This window comes from Euprymna scolopes, chromosome 15, assembly GCF_053919585.1.
Source record: "Euprymna scolopes isolate OS-2025 chromosome 15, ASM5391958v1, whole genome shotgun sequence".
NCBI classification, from domain to species: Eukaryota; Metazoa; Mollusca; class Cephalopoda; order Sepiida; family Sepiolidae; genus Euprymna; species Euprymna scolopes.
Window position 1 is genome coordinate 64,681,423 of NC_136496.1, and position 23,571 is coordinate 64,704,993.

Below are 23,571 nucleotides of genomic sequence, written 5' to 3' on the forward strand. Positions count from 1 at the left end.
CAGAACAAATTTTAATAAAAAATAATTGAAAATATGAATATAAAGTGTTCTTACATGTTTAGTTAGAGCTATTTTTTTATCAGAATATTTGTTCAATCAGAGCTAATTAGTTATCAGAATATATAATTATTAAAGCAATCGCAACTTGAAATTTCTCGCAATATTTCTGATTAAATTTTTAAAAATATTTATATGGTTGAAAAGACGAGAAAATAGGCTTTCAAAATGTATAACTTGTGTGCACTTTTATCCATTGCATTAGTTTTTAATGGTGAATTAAACTGTTTTGCTTTGAACAACCAAATATGTGAAATAATTTTTTGGGTTCACGTATACGAGTGGTAGCCACCCTATTTTCTTTTTATTTTCGTCTTTTACAATTTTTTCAGCAGATTATTATCGAATGGACACTAATCTACCAGATTATAAAAACATGCAAAAAAAAAAAAAATCAATATTTAAATATTTGTAGGGATGCTGTTTCTCGTGAAATTAATAAATAAATGTTTTAAACTAGAAAGTTTAAAAACGAAATAATGTGTTAGATGAAATGCAATTGAAAATAAAAATCAAATTTATTCCAAATTTGTGGACGATTTTTCAGCTTTAGAATTGTTTTTTTATTTTGATATTTAAAAAGATGAGTAAAAAGGACTTGATATTTTTCCAAAACCTCACGTTTTCTGCTAGTGACATCACTTGTTTTAAATAAACTTTATTTTTGTTTTAAATAAACTTTATTTTTGTCTGTTTGTCTTAATTCTTGTAATGTTTCACACCCTCATTTACCAAAGTTTGCTTATTTAAAAGTAATTTGATGTTCAAAATCTAAGCCATAACATTTTCAATAGCCAATAATTATGGACCACTAACTGTAAATATGAGTGTCAAACGTTCTCTTTAAAAAAAAAAAAAAACTCCCTTAATCCGATCTCTAACTGTAGGTATGAGTTGCAAGCTGCCTCCTACAATCTCCTTTAGCCCTAACAATAACGCTAAGTCCGAGTGGCAAGCTCCCCACCAAACAAAATTCCTCTGTACGCTATATATAAGTATCTAAAAAAAAAATTTTTTAAAAGAAATCGATCCTTCCTTACAAATGTGCACAATTTATCACCCATAAAAATTAATTGATTAACTGCCCTAAAATGCTAAGATGGCCCAGACATGGTGAATTATTTTACATCAAATTTATGTGAAAGTAATCCCCATTCTAAATTCTAAAATTGTTTTTGTTTTGTTTGTCAATTCTTCAGTATGTTCACATGTAATTTCCCTTATATATATACACTAGCAGTTCAGCCCGGCTTTGCTCGGGCCCTATATACTGTTCATAACTTTATGTGCATATGTATATATATTAAAAAGTTTGACACGTGTCGAAGTAACCTACATATAAAATTTCAAGTGTTTATACCCAAAATTGCCAGAGGAGTTTGGTAGATTCTGCAAACTCTTTTCAACTTTGACCTATTGACAGCCAGATTTTGCTCAAAAATTGATTAAAATGCTTGATATCTGAATACCCGTTATGTATAAATTTCAAATGCTTAGACCCAAAATTGGCTGAGTAGTTTGCTAGACTCCGCAAAGGTCAAATCTTTTGAACTTTGAAAATAATTTAAAAAAAAGGTTTTGGTAGGTGAGTATGAGGACCGAACCCGAACCCTTGAGGCAAAGTTGGAAATTAAAGTGAAAAAAAAACAAAAAAACGTGCGACGTTAACCATTGGGCCACTGCGACATACAACAGAGACACGTTTGAATTTATTTATTTAACTATTAAAAACGGGTGTCCGCAATAAAAGTTAACTCTGCTGCTTCGATTTGACCTAATTAAGAAGGTCAAACTTTTGCTGCAAGGCAGCGTTTGGGTTTGTTTACCCAAATTTGACTGTTTTTTTTTCCCCAAAAGATGTTGGGGAGGAAGAAAGCAGCTCCCAATTGTCCAGAATCTGATATATAAGATTGATCAAAGCTGATTGCTTCTGGACGTTTCCCAGCGCGATGCTGAGAAGTTGTTAACTTTGAATTTAATTGTTAACTTTTTATACGAAAAAGCCCAATCAACATGCGAGAAGCCAAAATAGCAATAATTTTGTAAAAGTCGATGTAAATAAATCTATACGCTATATGCATTCTCAAATCCTAGATATTATCTACGGCCTATATAAACACTTGTAAGCGATCATAACCCCCCCCCCTCGGGAGCGTGTGTGAGAAAAGCCTTTGCGAGACATACACGAAATGGTCACACACATTTTGCTTTTTATATATATATATAGGAGATGTATATGATAGATCTATAATAATATCTATATGTATATAATAGATCTTGCATTATTCAATATGAAATCTATTTAATTCCATTTCTGCTTACAAGTCACATCTCAAATGAAATAAAATTCTATATTATAGACAGATATTTCTTGGCAATTCTTTACAAAATCAGAGCTTACATACAAAATGCATTTGAAACTCAACATGCAAGTTTTCTTAAACGCAAAAATTTCCATGTTCTCTCTTCAGTCAAATGGCTACTGAATTGTGTGATGGGATAGCATACTCCTTCCAAAACAAAGAGTCATTCCAAAAGTAAAGTCTCCTATTTTTTTTTTAAACTTGAAGAGCTATGAAGACGCAAGTGGTACCATTAAAATGAGCAACCTTTTATGCTCCAGAATTTTTTGTTCTACATCACCATTTTTACCAGGAATTCAATGATGCATCTCTGCTTCTAACATATATCAATGACAAAAGTTGCTTTCTTAGTCTCCCACGATCAATATCTGCAATAGAGAGATGAAACTTTCAGGTCATGAATGCATAAGTTCAATCATCATAGCAATGCAATTTGCAATCCCCCCCCCCTGAGCCATTTGGGTGGAAAATAGGAGGTATTACTTTTGGAATGCCCCTAGTACAAGAATGGAGAGATGAAGAGCATGTTTGTATTGTAGATATTGGTTTGCCCAATATCTTCCTAGTTAGAATTCTTTCTAGAAAGACTTGGGTGCTTATGGGAGGGACCACATAAGTCATTCTCTGGAATGAACTGGGTTCAAATCTGGCACAACCAGGTTATCAGGCTGTGTCATTAACCACTTAGCCACTACAACCTCCATTTTTTTTCTTTTATTGATAATTTGTATTTTTAGACTACTATCCTCGTCTTGGATGTTATTCTCACATTTCAGTTAACGTAACCTTCAACCGTCTTCCAGTGTGTCTTGTCCAACTGGGGAATTTTCAAAGAATTTTGAACTGAGCCTTTTATTTAATCCACAAAGGTAGATTGTTCTCAATCTGCCAACCATTGCCGAGTAGAATTCTAAAGTAATTCTTAATTATATTTTTAGCATTGCCTGTATTATGTGACGGTCTTCTGGAGGTTGAAGCTTCAATCTTCAGTACAAGCAATACTAAAAATATAAAAAAATTATTTAAGACTTTTACCTGATCATGTCTGATGGAATATAAGTAATCTACACTGATGGACTAAATAAAGGGTTCAATTTAGAATTTTGTATTGATTCTAAAGTTCAACATAAAGAATCTCGAGTTCGACAAGACGCAACTGAAGAAAGTCTGAGGTTACATCTGCCAAAATGTAAGAATAATGAAAATAATGGTCTGAATAATCCAAGCAATACACTTTATTTTCTTTTTCAGTGATCCACTTGATCCATTTAATTTCGGAAGAACAGATTTGGACCCCTTTGCTGATGGAAGTGGGGGTATGATTTTTGACCCTCTTCGTACAAACCCCCGTGCACGAATACCTGGAGATTTTCCAAGGTTAGTGATTATAGATTTTTCTCTTTTTTCATAATGCAAAAACACAATATCGCTTATAAATTATTCATTGAAAAAATAAGAAAATGGAACTTTATTGCTATCAGCCAGAAGCAAAACTGGAAGCAAAATTTTGTAAGCAAAAAAAAAAAAAATGACAAGTGCTGGGTGCGAACTTGCATAACTGAAGTTAGTAACTGAATGCTTTATCGATGGACCCACAAGAATAGACGCTATGTCACAAATTTAGCTATTTAAAACAAAAGAATGTATCGACAATTCATGCATGCACAATTTGCAAATCACGCAGAAAGCAAGGTTTTTTTTTTTTGTTTTTTTTTTACCTTTTCAAAGAAAACGATATTTCTACATGAAATAATGGATGATATTTTTTCTAATTTTTCAATTCGTTTTTGTCCGAGAGTTCGCTTTTTCTGATGACGCTACATTGATGCCTGTTCAATGTGCATGACAAAAATTTTTAGCAAGCATACAAACACACAAATGTTTGAGATTTGTTTTGTCTTTTAATTAAATTTTTGTTTTTTATTAAGTGAATGAATGATATCCACTGGAAACGAAATGAAATTTTGTGTGTTAGAATATGATTAAAAAGTTCATAAACAAGTATGTACAATATGCATTTTCTATTTGCCTATATCTTATTTGTTCATGTCTTCCTTTTCTATTTGCCCATGTCTTCCTACAAGTCTAGAGGAACTCAAGCAGAGACGATTACATAGGACATGGTATAGCATGTTTGGCAGGAGCTGGACTACAAATTTGATTTGTTTCGTGTTGCACATGATGCGCATACTAATCATTTATGACACTGAAATCTGTTGTCAAAATCCACATTCGTTTTAATTTTTCATTTTGAAGAATAGATTTTGTATTGTTCGACATGAAACCTATTTAATTCCATTTTTGCTTGCAACAGATATTCACATCCTAAATAAAATCAAATATTGTGAGTTATTTAATATCAGAGATAATCAAGCATAACACCAAATTTGAGTGATCATATTATCAAGCAAGTCTTCAGTTCTACTTGGTAACCTTTTGAATTGAAAAGTTTTGGAGGTGATTTACAATTCCTATCAACAAAGTTTACTTGCATTATAAAAACATTTTCTTAATCTGTGTGGAAGGTTAGCTTTGAGCATATGATATTAATCGACTCTTAGAACTTGTGTGTGTGTAAACAGATGTGTGTCTGCATGAAAATATTTAACCGATAAACTATTAAACTACTAATCATGTAACACTGTAATTAACAAGAAATAGTAATCATACACCAAGAATGGTTTATAATGAGTAAAATTTTTGTTTGGATGAATAACGCGTGCAGGAATATGTCAGCAAGTTGAAATGCAAAATGTTCATTTCAACTTGCCAACATATTTCTATTACATTTGCGCATGCATAAATTCATTTAAAGCTTTAAGGGGTTGAATTTAAAATTTTTCTTCTCTGTCAATAGTTCAAACAGTAGGGAATGCGACTGGAGTGTGAAATGTTTTGGTTTCTATTCTACCTGATGGCAACTAAGTTATTTTTATTAATTTTCAGTAATATATATATGATGATTGCTACTTCTTGACAGTAGTTTGCCATCTCTTCATTGAAGCGTTGCACGCCTGTGTGCACATAGGGGACTTTTTAAACCAGCTTTAGTCCACCATGAAAGTACACATATGTAACATAAAAACTTTCCTTGTAAGTGTGATCACATGATAATTTTGTGAATCTTCGAATGTTGTGTCTGGTGCTACCAGATCAGGCTGCCCTGTGGCTTCTTGAGACGAAATGCACCTACATTGACGTTTTTTTTGTTTTCTGATCTTTTTTGTAAAACTTAATTATGTTCTGCAAAACCAAAAACAAAAACAACAGCCTATTTCCCCCCCCCTTTTTATTTTATTTTTTCCTACCTTACTCCCGGTCCTGGATATGACCTTAAACTACATCCGATGGTGAGGTCCGGCTTACGGGCTTGGGGAGTGTGGAGCCACCTCTTAATTGCCATTGCTCCCAGGTCCACCCTGACTCGGAGTGGTAGTACCTGTTAGGGTCCCAACTATGGGTTAAATAGAAACAGATTTTAAAAAGGAAAAGAAACAACAAAAAAAGAAAGAAAAAGAAAACAAATATATTCTATTAAATTATCTATTTATTTATTTATTGTTTTGCCCTGTCGGTAGGGCATGAGAACAAACCGAATGCCCCCCTGCAGAGGGTAAAAATCCCTCAATGGGGCAACCAGTTAGCCGTGGGTTGCTACAAGTAAAGTCTTAGGACGTGATCCTGGTGATTGAGCGAACCTAAACTAGGATACATAGAAGTTTAGGCACCGCAACACATTACTTTGGCCCTTACTTCGATTAGACAGGCGGTCGGAGAGGCCCGATCCGACCAATCGGCCAGTCATGCCAAGCCCCACCATATATTGCCCATTCCAAAAACTCACTACTAATACAACACATCCCCCCTCTCCCACAAATAACCCTACTCCCTAATATATGATGGAAAGCGGTGGCTGAGGGTCAATCGATTAGGTGTGAATATCGATGACGAGGCTGTAAACCCCTCAGGATTGCTACAGATCCCATAGCAATAACAAGAGAGAACAGATAATCATTATGATACCACCAAAGTCGGTTATATCATCATTGTATCCCTGTAGAGGCTGGGCGAATGGGTTTCCCCCCAAGCTCTTCCCAAATAGGGCTCCGAGGTGGGTGGGGAACAAAGATGACGAAAAAAGAAAACAAAATATATGGCTTATTCCTCCCAAAAACCACCCAACCACCCAAAGAGAACCCACTCTGATGTCTCTGACATCAGTAGCTCTGACGAAGAGACGATAAAACCAAGGAACTCAACATTCGTAGTAATAGAATCAATGGAGGAAACTCCTTTGAGCAAACTATCACCTTTTAAAATTGAAAAAAATCTTAAAACTCTAAAACCAAAGTCTATTAAAAAACAATTTAATGGCAGCCTACTAATAGAAACCCATAACGAAGAACAAACTAAAGAAATATTGAAACTAAAATTATTTGAAAACATCAAAGTCAAATGCTACAGACATCCAACCCTAAATACCTGCAAAGGAGTAGTGAAAAGCCACGAACTTGCACTGTGTCCCTTGGAGGAAATCAGGACAAACTTGCAGAAACAGAATGTGTTAGATGTTCGCAGAGTTCAAATTAAAAAAAACAGTGAGAAAATCGATACCAATACATATATACTAACTTTCGATTCCCTCACCATACCCAAAGAAGTGAAAGTCGGATATATGAAAATAAATGTAGAAATTTATATTCCAAACCCCCTCCAATGCTTTAAGTGCCAGAAGTTTGGACACCATCAAGATCGGTGCACACAATTACCAGTGTGTGGAAGATGTGGAGAAAGTGGCCCACACATTGACTGCAGAAAAGATTTCAAGTGTGCCAACTGCCTGGGAAACCATGGCGCTGGCTCTAGATATTGCGAAATATGGAAAAGAGAAAAAGAAGTGACCAAACTAAAACATATAAAGAATATATCCTACCCAGAGGCCAGGAAAATCATCGAAACTAAAACATATGCAGATGCAACAAAAAAAACTAATCCAATCAACAATCAAAATGGTCATATACATGTAACGGATACAACTGACAAGAAAATTGATGTCCTAAGCAAACTAATAAAGGAAATGAAAGAACTATTAGAAGAAATGAGGAAAATGAATAGGGTAATGTCTGCAACCAATCCAAGGATAACATTAAGTAAAGACACTACTGAACCACAAAAAGAAACAAAACCACAAACCATTTCTACAAAAACAACCGAACAACCATCAAACACATCACAAGCCAGAAAAGAATCAAAAATCCCCCCAGACAAAAAAAAAACAAACAAAAACAGGAAAAGAAAGATCCCGATCTATATCTCGAACAGGGACTCCGACAGAAAATAGATTTGAGGGATTGGAGACGATGGAAGTTGAACACAATTCCAAATGATGAACAAAATATTACAATGGAATATCAGAGGGATAAAAGCAAACCAAAATGAACTCACATTATTAATAACAAATATGAGCCCAGCACTTGTCTGTCTACAGGAGACCTTTCTGAAAGAAAATAATACCATCAACATAAAACACTACACATCTTACAACTACATAAATAAAGATACGGACAGAGCTTCTGGAGGCACATCAATACTTGTGAAGAATGAAGTCCCTCAAAGACAAATAAATATAAACACAAACTTGCAAGCAATTGCAGTTTCAGTGACTCTACATAGAACTATAACACTTTGCTCAATATACATCCCTCCAAAAGATACAATCAACGAAACTGAGATAACTCAATTAATAAAACAACTCCCTAAACCCTTTTTTCTACTAGGAGATCTCAACAGTCACAATGTAATATGGGGAAGTAAAGAAACAAATAAAAAAGGAAAAGAAATAGAAAACATAATAAATAAAAATAATCTATGCCTCCTTAATAATCAAAACTACACCTATATGTACCCAGCAACAGGTACTTTCACCGCCATTGACCTTACCTTATGTGATCCTTCCATATATATGGACTATGACTGGAAAGTACACAATGACACCTGTGGGAGTGATCATTTCCCAATCATCCTGGAAAGTTTAAGTACTAGCACTGAACAAAAAACACCCAAATGGAACCTACATAAAGCGGATTGGGAAGACTTCCAGGAACAGTGCAAAAACCAATTAATTATCGAAAAGAATGATGAAGATGACCATTTGAACTACTTCATTAAAACACTGACAAACATAGCAAATAATACCATACCGAAAACAACCAAAACCAACAATCACAACAAACCTTGGTTCACAAAAGAATGCAGAAAAGCCATCAGAGCTCGACGAGCTGCCTTGAGAAAATTCGAAAAGTATCCAACAAGCGAAAATCTGGATTTCTTCAAAAACAACAGAGCAAAAGCCAGACAAATCATAAAGGAATCCAAAAGAACAACTTGGAGAAATTATATATCCAAAATTAATGTGAATACCAAGGCGAAAACAGTTTGGAACATGAGGAAAATAGAAGGAAAGTGTAGTAGTACACCAATATCCCACATCTCTAAAGGCAACAAAATATACACCGATCAAAAAGGCATTTCCAATAACCTGGCAGATAATTTATCAAAAATTTCATCATGTGACAGACAAACAGAGAAATTCAAAAAGATTAGAGAAAAGGAAGAGAAAAAGAAAATTCTATTTAAATCATAAAATACTGAAAAATACAACCAACCTCTTACCTTGCCTGAATTAAAAGAATCGCTAACCAAATCCCATGACACAGCTACAGGGCCCGATGAAATTCCATATGAAATCCTCAAAAAACTTCCAGAAACCTCAATGAAATACCTACTTGAAATTTTCAATATTATATGGTCCAGTGGAAACGTACCCGAGACCTGGAAAGAGGCCACAATAATACCAATCCCCAAATCTGAAAACTCAAACATCCAATCCCAATCAAGTAACGTCTCAGATCCATTGAATTTCAGGCCAATAGCTCTAACAAGCTGCATTTGTAAGACCATGGAAAGGATTATAAACAAAAGACTAATCTGGTTCCTGGAAACAGAGAATCTTATTACAGAATTTCAAACAGGATTCAGGAAAAACCGAAGTTCAATAGACCACATAGTCAGACTTGAAACCTTCATCAGAGAAGCCTTTGTAAGGAAGGAACATTTAACAGCAGTGTTTTTTGACATGGAAAAAGCCTACAATACTGTGTGGAAGTACGGTGTTACAAGGGATCTGAAGGCGCTTGGACTAAAAGGCAGAATGCCAATTTTTATTGAAAATTTTTTAAAAAATAGACGGTTCAGAATAAAGGTTGGCACAGCTCTCTCGGACTTGAAAGAACAAGAGAATGGAGTACCTCAAGGGAGTATACTGTCAGTGACCCTGTTCAGTATCCGAATTAACAACATTGTAAAAAACCTTAACCCTGGGGTAGATTGCTCCCTATATGTGGATGACTTCCTAATATGCTGTAGATCTAGATATATATCTATAATAGAAAGGAAGCTTCAATTGTGTTTAAACAAAGTAATGAGATGGACGGAAGAGAATGGATTTAGATTCTCCAAAAGAAAAACGAAATGCATGCATTTCTGCAAACTAAAGAACATGCATAATGATCCTGTCCTAACCATGGAAGGAATGCCCATACCCGTTACTGACCAGTACAAATTCTTAGGGATTTTATTTGACAAAAAGTTAACATTCATCCCACACATAAACTATCTGAAAAAAAAATGTAACAAAGCTGTAAATCTTTTGAGAGTGGTAGCACATACCGATTGGGGTGCAGACAGGGAAACACTCCTTAAACTTTACAGAGCACTAGTCCGCTCAAAGCTAGACTACGGTTGTTTCATATATGGATCAACCCGAACATCATATATAAAAAGCCTAGACCCTATTCACCATACTGGCCTAAGATTGGCCCTAGGAGCATACAGAACTTCCCCCGTGAACAGTCTATACACGGAAGCACACGAACCCCCACTAGATCTAAGGCGAGAAAAGTTAGCCCTTCAATATTTACTGAAACTGAAGTCTTGCCCAAACAACCCTGCATACCAATGTACCTTCTATCCTAAATATGAAGAACTCTTTAACATGAGAAGAAAAACTATCAAAACGTTCGGGCTCCGAATGAAGGAAAGCATTGAAGAATCGAAAATTCCAATCTCCAGCATTCACAACTTCATACTGCCTAAAACACCCCCATGGACCATGAAACAAGTTGAAATAAAACTCAACCTAAACAAAAAGTCCAAATCTACCACAAACCCTATTGAATACCACGACGAACTTCAACATTTAAAATTACAATATTCAGACTACACCTTTATCTACACAGACGGGTCTAAAAGCAACAATCACACTGGATGTGCAGCAACGTACCATAAAACCACAATGAAGAGAAATCTTCAAAATGAAGCATCTATATTCACTGCAGAGACTATAGCTATCGATCTAGCACTCAACATAATTTCAGAGGAAACCACCAAAAACTTCATCATTCTCACAGATTCTCTATCAGTCCTATTATCTATACAAAATCAAAAACAAGAAAATCCACTAACAACAAAATTAATAGAAAAAATCAATATCCTTTCAACTACTAAAAACATTATTCTTGTCTGGATCCCCAGCCATGTGGGGATCAAAGGCAATGACAGGGCAGATATAGCTGCAAAAAGATCTTCTCACCTTCCAACTGACAATTTTAAGATTCCACATACTGATCTTAGACCCCAGATAAAAGCATACATACAGAAAAAATGGCAACTGCGGTGGAGTCAGCAAGAGGGCAACAAATTATACTCAATCAAACCTGAACTTAAGGAACGATGTCCGGACATCAAGAGATCACGCCGAGAAGATGTGATACTGACTCGGCAGCGCATAGGGCACACCAACTTTACTCATTCTTATATACTAAATGGAGAATCGGCGCCAGAGTGCATCCCATGCCAGGAGACACTCACAGTAAAACATATCCTAGTTGGGTGTGATGCCTTGCCCCAACTAGAAAATTATATTATACAGAAAGCAATATGGAAGACCTTTTTGAAAAGGTCAACTCCACAAATATTCTAGCATACCTAAGGAAAGTAAATTTATATAAGAAAATTTAAGGAAATTTAAAGTCACCCAAATATACACATCCATGTAAAAATACAACATTTAATTTCTTAGTTCAATTTTATAAAAAAAGGGAGGAAAGGCTGAAAAAGTCATTCCCCCCCTCCCAATTAAAAAAGTTAAAAAAAAAAAAAAAAAAGGACTCCGGCATTAAATGACCACATAGGTTGATATGCCGTAAAACCAATCAATCAATCAATCGAATGTTGTGTCAGGCCATTTTTAGATTTGCAGAGTAGACCACAAATATGACAACTTAATATTGCTGGATATGCTGTAAAAACCTCCTCATAAGACTCGTTCATTTCTTTGATTGTGTGATTTCCGATGATTTACAAAACCAGATTTTGACAAACGGTATCTGCCACATACTGTGCACTTCAGTTCCTGTTGTAATTTCTCTGACTAATGTCCTGGTTTCTTAAAACATGTTTTAAGACACCAAGGTCTACACGCTGCTCTTCAAAAATCTTACAACTTTCTTTGGTTTTTCTCTACCGTGATCGATCATTCGCTTGAGGTTCGCAGTTATATCCATCTCAAGTATCTTCAAGTTGTTTTTCAGAAAATCCTTAAACGTTTTTCTCGATTTATGTTGTGGTCTTTTACCCTTATCTATCTCGCCATGAAACATTTGTTTAGCAAATCTTTTGTCCTCCATCCTAACCAAGTGTCCAGCACATCTGATTTTGAATTATTTTCATTTCAATACTAGTACTATTTGATCGTTCAAGAACTACAGTGTCAGGTGTTAGAGTCCTCCAGTTAATATTAAGTATTCTCCGAATACAACTTTGGTGAAACCTTTCCAATAACTTGAGATGCCTTTTATATGTTGTCCAAGTGTCTGACACATACAGCAGTGTAGTGATAACGCATGCTTCGTAAACACTTAGTTTTGTTTTTGATGTGATTCCCTTATCTGATGACACACGCTTCTCCAGTTTGCCAAAAGCAGAACTGGCTTTGGCTATTCTATGATTTCTCAGCATCAAACGTAGTCCTTACTCAACATACTACCCAGATATACAAAATTGTCCGTAACATTTAACTTCTTACCATCAACCAAGATGTTTTGTTCAACATATGGCATTTTTATTTCATTTATATATATATATATATATATATATATATATATATATACATAACATATATTTACTTGAGGCTGATGGTAAGTCCAAAAGCTTTACAAGCCTCTGATAACTTGTCTATAATCAATTGTACATCTGCTTCTGGATGTGAAACAAGCTGTGCATCATCTGCATATAAGAGTTCAAGAACAAGTTTCTCGAAAGTTTTCGACCTTGCGTTGAGACGTCTAAGGTTAAAAAGTTTACCTGATGTGTGAAACCGAAACTTCACCTTAATATCACAATTGTTAAAAGCATGCACCAGCATTGCAGCAAAATATATGGAAAATAATGTCGGAGCAAGTATGTCACCTTGTTTCACACAAAAAAAAAAAAAAAAAAAAAAAAAAGCACATGCGCAAGTCACCCAGTCAGTATTATATATTACCTCAGCATGAATAAATATCTATGAAATAGGTTACATTACATTTTTATTTCCAAATCCACAATGCGTCTGTTCAGCATCTGCCGGCTAGTGGTGGCCTGATCTTTGTGTCTGAAAGTGTGTGTATATATATATATATATATATATATATATATATATATATATATATATATATATATATAAAGGAAAAAAATCAAACTGGAAATTTAAAATTTACAAGGAAATTTATTGTTTGACAGAATACTCCAAAAACAAATTTTATCAAGAAATCCTTATTCTACAGTTTCAAAGAATGCTATGCTTCTCTTCATAGTAAAGAAAGATATTAGCAAATTACTAGTATAGCTGAACTAAAAATGCGCTGGTTATGGCATTAGATGAAACAGCACTTTGATAGTCATAAAATGCAAATGTGGTTGTATTGAGCTTTTTATTGGATTGGGATTGCTATATAAATACTAAGGGGGGGGGGGAGACTTTACCCGATTGTAAACTACACTTAAATATGATATTTTAATTTGTCCAGATTTTGTATATATTATTTCAAAATTAATGATTTCAAAAGTAAAAAGAAAAGTATTTGAGTGCCATCAGCTAGAATTGAAACCGAAAGCAAAACTAGCATTCAAAGTTGGTGATGTTACCACTGTACCAATGTGACACGCATATGAACTGATTAAAAATAAACCAAGATAAATGTACAAAATGTCTAACGATTTTGTATTATTATTCATCGGACTACTGTTCTCATCTTTAGTGTGATTTTCACAACATTTCGGTCGATATAACCTCCGACCTTCTTCAGGTATCTTGTCGAACTCGGGAATTTGGACAGAATTTGGAGCAGAACCCTTTTACTTCACGGGAATAGCGTGCTCTTGTTCCGTCAGCCATGACTGGATAGAGGTCCCAAGTAATTCGCAAATGTATATTTCAATCGCCTATACTGAAGATTGAACCTTCAACCTTCAGGAGAATATCACTTTACAATTGATTTTTCCAAGTACTCTAACCACTGTGCCACGGGTCCTTGCGGACAATTCTAGTACAAATTTTAGTAGCCTTAAACCTACTTTTTATTTCTAATTGTAAATATCACCATTTATTACTAATTACTACTATATATTAATGCATATCTATCTCTATACTTATTACTTGTATATATTAATGTTTTTACTCATTACTTGTATGCACTATCTATTGTTTATAATTACTGGTTCCCATATCGTATTGAATTCTATACTAGGTCTACTTAGCAATTGGTTATTCCCCAGCATATGTTCTGCTTCTTTGTCGTCTTACTCTCCACCGTTCCTCTCTTTCTATAATCTTTACTTCGCCCCATAGTGGTAGATGGTTTCCCTTTTCTTTCCAGATATGGTCAGCTATACCTGACTTTTCAGTCTCTCCACGTACTACGGCTTTTCGATGTTCTTCTAACCATACTTTCAACGGACGACACGTTTCACCTCTGTATAGTTTTCCACATTTACATGGGATTTCATATACACAGTTCTTAGTCATGATTTTTTTCTGTAGGGGGTTTCACTCTCACAAGCTGTTTCTGGAGAGTTGAATCACTCCTGAATACCATCTACCAATATGGAACGAAGTAAAAAATTATAGACCGAAAGGAACGGTGGAGAGTAATTAAAAAAAAAATCAGAAGTTCCATCAAAAGTTCAACCAATATCAAACGTCTCAATGTCATCATCAAAATTAAATTAGATGTGGGACTTCTTTGGTTACAATATGGACCAAGTAGTGAATCTCTTTTATGACTAGAACGAAAGTTATTGTCCAAAGTATGATTTTTACCTTTTTCATAAATTTGATATTCTTAAATCAAATAAGTTCTAAGACCATGATTGATATTTTGACCAAGTTTTATGACAGTTAGTCAAGCGATGTGAATGCTTGGCTGCACACAAACAAACAGTTACCAACTCAACCAAAAACATAACCTCCTTGATAGAGGTAAATATTCTTCTCTTTTATATCAAAGAATGAAAAATATAACCTACAAAGACTGAACTCATTTCTGTGAACTTGCGTTGGTTCATCAATGTTGATAATTTCAACAAGATTCCGAGTTATTCTAACATGGCTGCTAAATACAACCTACAAGATCGTCATAGCCATGAAATTTGTGCTTATGTCATGGACAGTTTTCTATGTGGTACGGACATCTCAAATGAAGACTTAGTTGCTCTTTGTGTGATTCTGTGTTGCTTTTGTTCACAGCATCTCATCTTTGCCCTTTATCGTCTCTTACAATAAACTAATAGTTGTCATTGAGCAAAAAAATCACAAAATCCGGTCTGTTTACCCTTCTGCTAACATTCATATCTGTGGTAATCTTAATGTTTACAGCGTAGAATGGCTAGTCTACTCTAACACAACTGATGATGAAGGTTTTGTGATAATTTTTCTCTTATGAGTGGACGGAGATTGTTGACAACCTCGCCCACATATCTGATGCTGGCCAAACATTTTGCAAACCTCCTTGGTCTTTTTCTAACAACATGGCCTAAACAGTGTACATCTACTGTTCTATCTCTTTTATTATCTTCCACTCAGTTGTCTCCATTAAGGTCAGATCTAAGTACAGGGTATCCTCTGATACTCTTTTCTGTTACAGCAAGTATCAATATTCAAGGGCTTATGTGGATAGCTTTAGATTTTTGATCTCTGAAATTCCTCTGAATTTTTTTAAAAAGAAAATACAACTTTCTTATATATGGGTCGTGGAATTTTATTCATCTGCAAAAGATCTTGCTAATTTGCATATTCTTTTAAACATTCATTTCAATTAATTCCCTATTAGGTTTTTCGGTTTTCTTATGGGATGATCATCTTTAGTTAACTATTATGTGGAATTATATTCATGCAGATATTCTACATGATTTATACTTACGTAATATTTACCGTAAAAAGCTTATAGTAAATACAAACCTCTTTCTATATATATTTATATAGGCGTATATATATTTTTGCCTACCAAACACCTAGAGTTTTTGGTCTACAGACATGAAACTTAATACATAGGGTATTTGGACCCATGCAAAACTTTATATTTGGGTTTTAGCCAGAGAAAATTGTTGCAAAAGTATGAAAATTTTTAAAAAATGGAATTTGCCAGGTGAAGGTTGAATGACGGCATTACAAATATGCATGTATAACGTAATACCTTGGTTCATGTTTTCATTTTTAGTCTTGCAGCAAACATGTCATTAAAGCTCAGGCATTGATGTCAAAGGAAAAAGTAAATTGCAAGCTAAACGTTTTTATTTCGATTCTCGGTGATGGCACGCAAGTCTTTTTCTGTTTTGTTTTAACTTTAAATCATTACTATATATTGGGTCCAATATAATATAATAATAAATACGAAATCTGCATTCATCAAAATATCATATTTAAGCATATTTTCCGACCGGGCAATGTCCCCTATTTCTGGATTTTTTACCCTATGACTAAAAATATTCTAAGTGATATCCATATATCTGTTCTGTTGCTAAACTTATCTTAATGTCATCGAGACAACTGGTACCAACAATATTTTAGTTATTGTCATCAAGAATCTACTGCTGGAACTTGCTCCTATCCCTACAAAACTATTCAATCATTGCTTAAAGAAGAAATGATTTCCATCTTCTTTGAAAATTTCATTGGACTTTCTTTTCTTTGGTATGTAAAATATTAGTAATAAATTTTCTGCATTCAAGTACAGACTGATGAGTATCTTGTGTAGTTTTTTTAAATCAGTGGTTCTATAAAATGGGCTGGTCCATGGCATGACAAGTGTTTTAAGAGGCTAGAACTCTTTCTTAAATTGTTAAGCCATTTTAATCTTATGTTATGTCTTGTCTATGGTGGTGGTGGTGGAGGGGGGGGTCAGTCAAGGTATGAAGCCACTTGATGTAAGCAGCTAAAAAATAAAATGAAAGATTATCTCCCAAAAAAGAGATGCCTATAGACTTTGGTTTTGAAAAGACCAAAGCTATAGGTAGGAAGAAAACAGTCAGCAGGAAAGAAACTACCAGAATAGGAAACTGTATTATAATATGAAAACCGCTAATTTATGAAGACCGCTAGACTAACAATTCAAATGAGCTGAAACAAAAGAAGCACATAATAAATAAGAGAATTCTGATGTTAACATGATTGATTATATGTTAACTGTGTACTGAATTAGTTTAAAAGAATCTGCACCTAACAAGAAAACAAGTTTTTAAAAAATAAAAAAAAAAGCTACTAAATTTTATCTAGCTGACTTTTTAAAATTTATTAAATACTTTTTTTTTTTTTTTTACAGGGGCGCTATTCCACCAGGAGCCAGGTTTGATCCGATAGGACCTGGAGGACTCCGAGGCAGGTAGGTTTTATATTTGCTTGTTTTTTTTTTTTTCTCTCTCTCTCTCTCTCCCCCACCCCCTCCACACACATTTTCATTCTATGTTATGCTTTTCAAAATTTATGTATTGGTGTCTTCATGGTTCTAAATTCCAAACACATTTTACTCAATGAGAGTATAATAATAATTAATGTGTGTAGCAAGGACTGCTTTAAACTCAACAATGCAAAAGGACCCTGACATGGCGATATCAAGTGCAACTGATAATAAGCAGGAAGCAGCAGCATCATGTATTAGCGATGGGGAGAGGGAGCATTAACTCTGTGACAGATAAAAGCCAGACAAGAAAGAAAGCACATTTTCTAATATGAAAATCATGTTGCATTATCTTAACGGCAAAGTCACATCAATGTGCGTTATCAAGTCGATCCATTCTTACATTATGAAAAACGTATTTGTGTGTGTATCAGAATTTTATGAGATGTCGATTTATTTTTAAGCATATATACATGTGAGGAGAGAGAGAGAAATCACACACACATTCACTATTTTGTTGTCCATGTGCCCAAGGCAATGCAGAGTAGCCATGCTAGTTTATTTTAAAAAGCCATGCTAGTTTATTTTAAAAAAGAAAATGGATTATTCAGACTTCTATTTTCATCTTTGTTCTTATTTTCATAATGTTTTGGCCAGTGCCTCCAACCTTCTTCAGGTGTATCTTTTGGAGCTCAGACCTCTTTATTTAATTCGTGAGGGTACATTTTTCCTGCACAGGTCTGTGATAAAACGATTAAAGATACAATAATTTCTGAGTGACAGTTGTTGAAGAATGAAGGTTCAATCTCTACCCTATGCAATAATAACTGAGAATAAGAAAAATATTAACAGCTAACCAGTTATATTTTATAAAGAATACAAGTTTCTAAATTTTGCATCATCTGGATTTTTCACAAAAGTGAAGTTTCACAGGATTCGAATTTTAGGTTAGGTTAAAATATATTCATAGTGACTTTTTTGTTTGCTTTTTCATATATCTGCATCATTATTCATGCCTGAATCAGAAATCTTAGCTGCAGCTCAGTGCCCTTTTGAATATCTTGACAGATGTGAGGTATTAGCTGAAGAATTACAATGGAGATATAGAAGTTGCTAGCAGGAAGGATCTTAGCAGGAATTCTGACTATATTCATACAACAAAATTTGTCGGAGCTGCAAAAATAAAAAGGTATAAGATCCAGGCAAGCCAATGAAGTCCTAGGCAAGAAAGATGAGTATCAGTGATGACTATGAAGATGCTGAACAAGGATCACTATTTCTTAGACAATAATTGTAAGAGGCAACTATTCACTGCCTAGGCCCAAGAGAACCGCCTTATGAAAGCCAACAAACTCAACAAGGTGTAACGTCCAGTCAAACCGGGGATGCTGTTTTTTTTTTGGGGGGGGGGTCAGGATCAGTTGTACAAGCACAGAACTCCAGTCTACACAAAGTCCCGTACATCATATAAACTAAGTTCCCTCCAAGATCTGATAGTCTTCGAGTGTATTTCCGATGAAAGCCATATCATGTCACTGCACATCTTAAAACTGAATTCAGATGGCTATATTGAATTGCTGTCAACTGTTAAGTGCTCAGCAAATAGGGTGGCTGCAGGAAAACCACACGTGTGGCAGCAGAACTCTGTTTCCTGTCTCATATCTGTGAAAACTCAGAAATGGTTGTATGAGAACTTCAATAAATTCATCAATCCAAACATCTGCAACCCTCCTCCTCAACATGCCTGATTGTAACCCCATAAACTATTATGTATGAGGAACAACTAAGAAAAATATTAACTGTATCACCTACAATATCAAGGATGAACTGATTGCCAGTATAAAAAGGTTCTTAGGTATTTCTTGAATGTTGTCATAGTTGCATGCTCTAGATTCAGATCTTGTCTGAAGGTGCAGGACAGTTTTTAAGTGAGTTGTATTCAGCAAAAGAGCCTTTAAATGATGCACTTTTGAATTTTAGTAATACAGCAATTATTAGTCAAGATATGACTTCTTTTCTTTTCTAAAAAGTGTCAAATTATTCTAGAACACCTTGTATAGATTTCATACGATTTTTAATCAATAAATGAAATTCTATTTCTTTCTCATTTTCAGATTTTTTTAGATTTCCAGTCAGTAAGAGGCAGTCAGGGCTATAAACCGAGCATTATGGGATGTAGTCATGGTGATATTTGTAATATGCATTGCAATCATGCAGCTAAAGTCCACTATGATTGTCATAACATAATCAAATATTGTCTTCATTTTGTGTGAAGTAAAGGAAAACATCTGTACATATGACAAAACAACAGAATAAAATTTGAAAAAATAATTACGTTCATTGTTTCTCAGAAGTTCATTTTTTATTCTACAATTTCCAGACTTTATTAATGTTTTTTTTTTGGGGGGGGGGCAATGTAGAACTTGTTTTCTGATTGTTATTATGCAATATTATATTTTTCTATGCTTTTATGTCATTTGAATGATGAAGAATATTACGAGAGGATTGGAAATGGTGAATGAATAAAATTTGACCTAATGAGAATACTTATGACCTGTTTGACATTGAAGACAGCCATGTTGTAGCTTACAGGAAAGCAGTCACCTAGTAATGTCTTCCACAGATCGACGTATTATTTCAATATCATCTAAAAATGTTCTTAATTGATGAATGAAATGATTTTTATGCATAATGATGATATTTGGTATAATGGTTAGGCTGTTCACTAATGGACCAGGAGCTCAATCTTTGATTAAATCATACCAAAAATATGAAAATGGTACTTGATTCCCTTTTTCTAAGCACTCCACATAATAAGATTAAAGGTTAGTGGAATAATCCTAGGAAAGGATTGGTACTGTCCCCCGTACGTGTGTGTAGTAACTAGTGAAAATGGAGCCTTCAGGTCACCCTCGAATATAGTCGACAACTTTACTTGTTTTTACTTATACTGGAAAAGACTTTGTTCTTTTTGGCATTGCATTTTTTTTTTAACTAATGAATCACCATTTAACAAGGCTAAAAGCCACTCAAAGATGAGAGATGAATTGTCAGTTGAAATGAAGAAGAATATTATCAGAGGATTGGAACTGATGAATGAAATGAACAAAATTTCACCACTTATGAGAAAAATTTATAACATTTGTTTACAATCGATTTGAAGACTATCATGTTGTAACTGTCAGGGAAGCAACCTTGTGGCAGCGAGTTCTACATATGGGAAGTTCTTGGAAAGAAACTCTATTCATGGAAATTGTTTGTTGTTAGGTGCATTACTGGAAGAAAAATTCTTTGCAGTTGTGGTAGAAGATAAGTTCTTGCTGCGAATGTCTTACAAGGAAAGAATAAGATGTTAAATCTCACTGACATAACATGAATAATTCTTTTATACTTATTATTAAGAAGCATCTGACAAGTATAATTGTTAATTACTAACAAATCATTCACTACAAATGTTCTTAGTGATTGTAATTTAAGTTCTCAAACACCTACTCCCAGTTGTTGACCCTTGTTGCATGACTGCCAGGCCTCTATAAGTATCGCATTGGGTATGTGCAATGGTTTCAATTTGTTTTCTTTTTAAAATAAACTAGTATGACTACTCTGCATTGCCTGGAGCACAGGGACAACAAAATAGTGAATGCTTGTGTTATGTTGATTAATCAGACTATTATTCCTATCTTGGGTGTTATTAGCACAACGTTTCAGTCGCTGCAACCTGCGACTTTCTTCGAGTGCTGAAAACATGCTTCTTTTTCTCTACTAAGGAAAAGAGGGTTGGCTCTGCATTACAAGAAATTCGAATCGTAGGTTTGAGGATGGATCCGTAGATCATAAAGAAGGTTCAATCTTCAGGGGTCACTAAGATTTTTTTTAAAGGCTTTCCTGACTCAATTTTTCAGGATATCTATACTAATTGTTAATATTAGTGAAAAAATGTTTTACAAAACAGGATTGATACCCATGCATATTTTTTCACATCTCAAAAATTCAGAATTGCAGTGAATGTGTTTGTAATATCTTTCTCTCTTCTTGCATGTATATGTTTCAAAATATATTACATTTTCAAATGTTAGGGGAAAAAATTATTTATCATTTCACACTAAAAGCCTATGGGAGGAAAAAAAATATTGATGTAGTGTTGCCTCGCACCACCACCACCTTGATTAATTTTGTTCCTGTTCATCTCCAGAAGAAAAAATAATTACAAAACATGTCAGAGAATAATGTTGAAAAGGAATATACCAGCTTTGTAGGTGTGCCTTGTGTTGTATTTGACTTTTAGGTGAACACACACACCAACAGACACGCACATATATAAAATAATTTGCAAACTCTTTATCAGCTGAACCTTATATCTGCCAATGTTCAAATCTATATAAATACAACAATAGATGTTTGCATGTGTATCTGTGAAAATATTTAACTGATAAACTCTTAAACTACTCATCACATAACACTGAAACATGAAATAGTAAGTATACACCAAGGATAGTTTATAACAAGTAAAATCTTTGTTTGCATGGATGAATAATGCGTACAGAAGTTGGCAAGTTGAAATGCAAAATGTTCATTTCAACTCTCCATGTTTCTATACTTTTGTGCATATGCAAATTCATTCATAACTTGAAGTGGTTTAATTTTGAATCTTTCTTATCTATTTGTTGATAGCTCAAATGGTAGGAACACATCTAGAACGATAAATGTTTAGGTTTTGATTCTAGCTGATGGCACTCAAGTTTTTTAACTTTTGAAATCGCTATATAATAAACCTTTTTACTTTTTCCTTTCCACTTGTATTAAAATACAATGCATCATATTTTATAAGTTTAATAAAAACGATTTCTAGTTTTCAGTAAGAAAGTGTTTATTCTTGTGATTGATTCCAGACTCTTTTTCAGGCCACGTCCCGATCCTGATCATTTGCCATTACCAAATTCCAATGACTATGATGATATGTTCATGTAAAACTAATGCAAACCGTTCAAGATGGCACCAATTTCTGTACAGACTTTTGTTTTCTTTTTGGGGTTTTTTTTTCGAAAGGTTGTATTATCTTTTAATTTCATTAAAATATTAAAAGAATTTTTTATATAAGAATTCTCAAAAGCTATCGTTTTTTTCTTTCCTTTCAAACTGTCTTATTTAATTTACCAATATTAATGGTATGAAACTTTATTACAATCAATATAATACAATATCATTCAATTGTGATTATGCAAGTCAAAGCAAAGAAAGAATAACACAATGGATATAAATCACTATGATGGTCGCTTACTAATAATTAAGTACGTTTTAGCAGAAAAATAATGGTTTATTTTTAAATTCTTTGTTATTGATAAATAAATACAAGTACTAATATGAAAGTGCAGCTGTAATCATCTCCTTCGTTGTGCCGAGCTAAAGCCATTTGTCAATCTAGTCAGCACTGCAATGAAAAGTCTCCATACCAAGCAGAACCAAAAGTTCAGTTTATAAACGAATAATTTATTTTTAGTTTACAAACGATACCCGTCTACTTAAGTGAATGACAGACTTGCAGCATTGAATCTTTGCTTGACCACTTGGAGATGCACAAGCCCCATTAACAATTTTTCTCAAGGAGCCCAGCCGGCCAGAGGTACACTCACCCGATCTGCCCTGTAACTCTTCTCAGGATCAACTTCCAGCTCTCCAATGTTCAACCTCAACAACTCCCACTCCCACTCTTGCTCCTTCTCCAGGGGCCTTTCATGCCTGCTTGACTCTGGCCTTTTTGTTTTGGTGGTCATTGTACAGCTACCCGAAGGAGACATTTACTGAAGATAACATCCAACTTGTCTTCACACAATTTTTTTCTCTCACAAAGCCAATTCCAGCAAACTCTTCCCTTAAATGAAGCACTAAGTTATATATATATATATATATAAGTGCATGTAAATGGCAGACATTGCAGTGAAAGATGTTTGATCAGAAGAAGGTAGGTGCAAATAGTTGAGGATATGTTTGCCTAGTCAGACCATCAAAAAAAAAAATATATATATATATATTAGGAGGTATTTGGTAAAAAAATGGAAAAAGTGCTTAATACATTCGTAGAGCTAAATGTTTTTATTATTTCAATCTTCTTTTTGAGCTGAGCGTATCTTTGCCCTATCTGCCCCTATCACCACCACAGTTAG

General features: G+C 34.3%; 1 protein-coding gene across 2 annotated transcripts in view; it reads left to right on the forward strand.

Moving 5' to 3' along the window:
* LOC145293844 (proteasome inhibitor PI31 subunit-like) overlaps positions 1-22,519 on the forward strand; it is a 41,965-nt gene extending 19,446 nt beyond the window's left edge. The window contains exons 5-7 of one of the 2 annotated variants that reach the window (XM_080140524.1): positions 3,672-3,797; positions 17,336-17,395; positions 19,525-19,750. In XM_080140524.1, coding sequence (XP_079996650.1) covers positions 3,672-3,797; positions 17,336-17,395; positions 19,525-19,534 — 196 coding nt within the window. In that variant the 3' untranslated portion in view covers positions 19,535-19,750. Of the gene's footprint in view, positions 1-3,671; positions 3,798-17,335; positions 17,396-19,524; positions 19,751-22,311 lie in introns of those variants that run through there. The other variant, XM_080140523.1, reaches the window with a different exon arrangement.
* Positions 22,520-23,571: the final 1,052 nt, after the last annotated feature.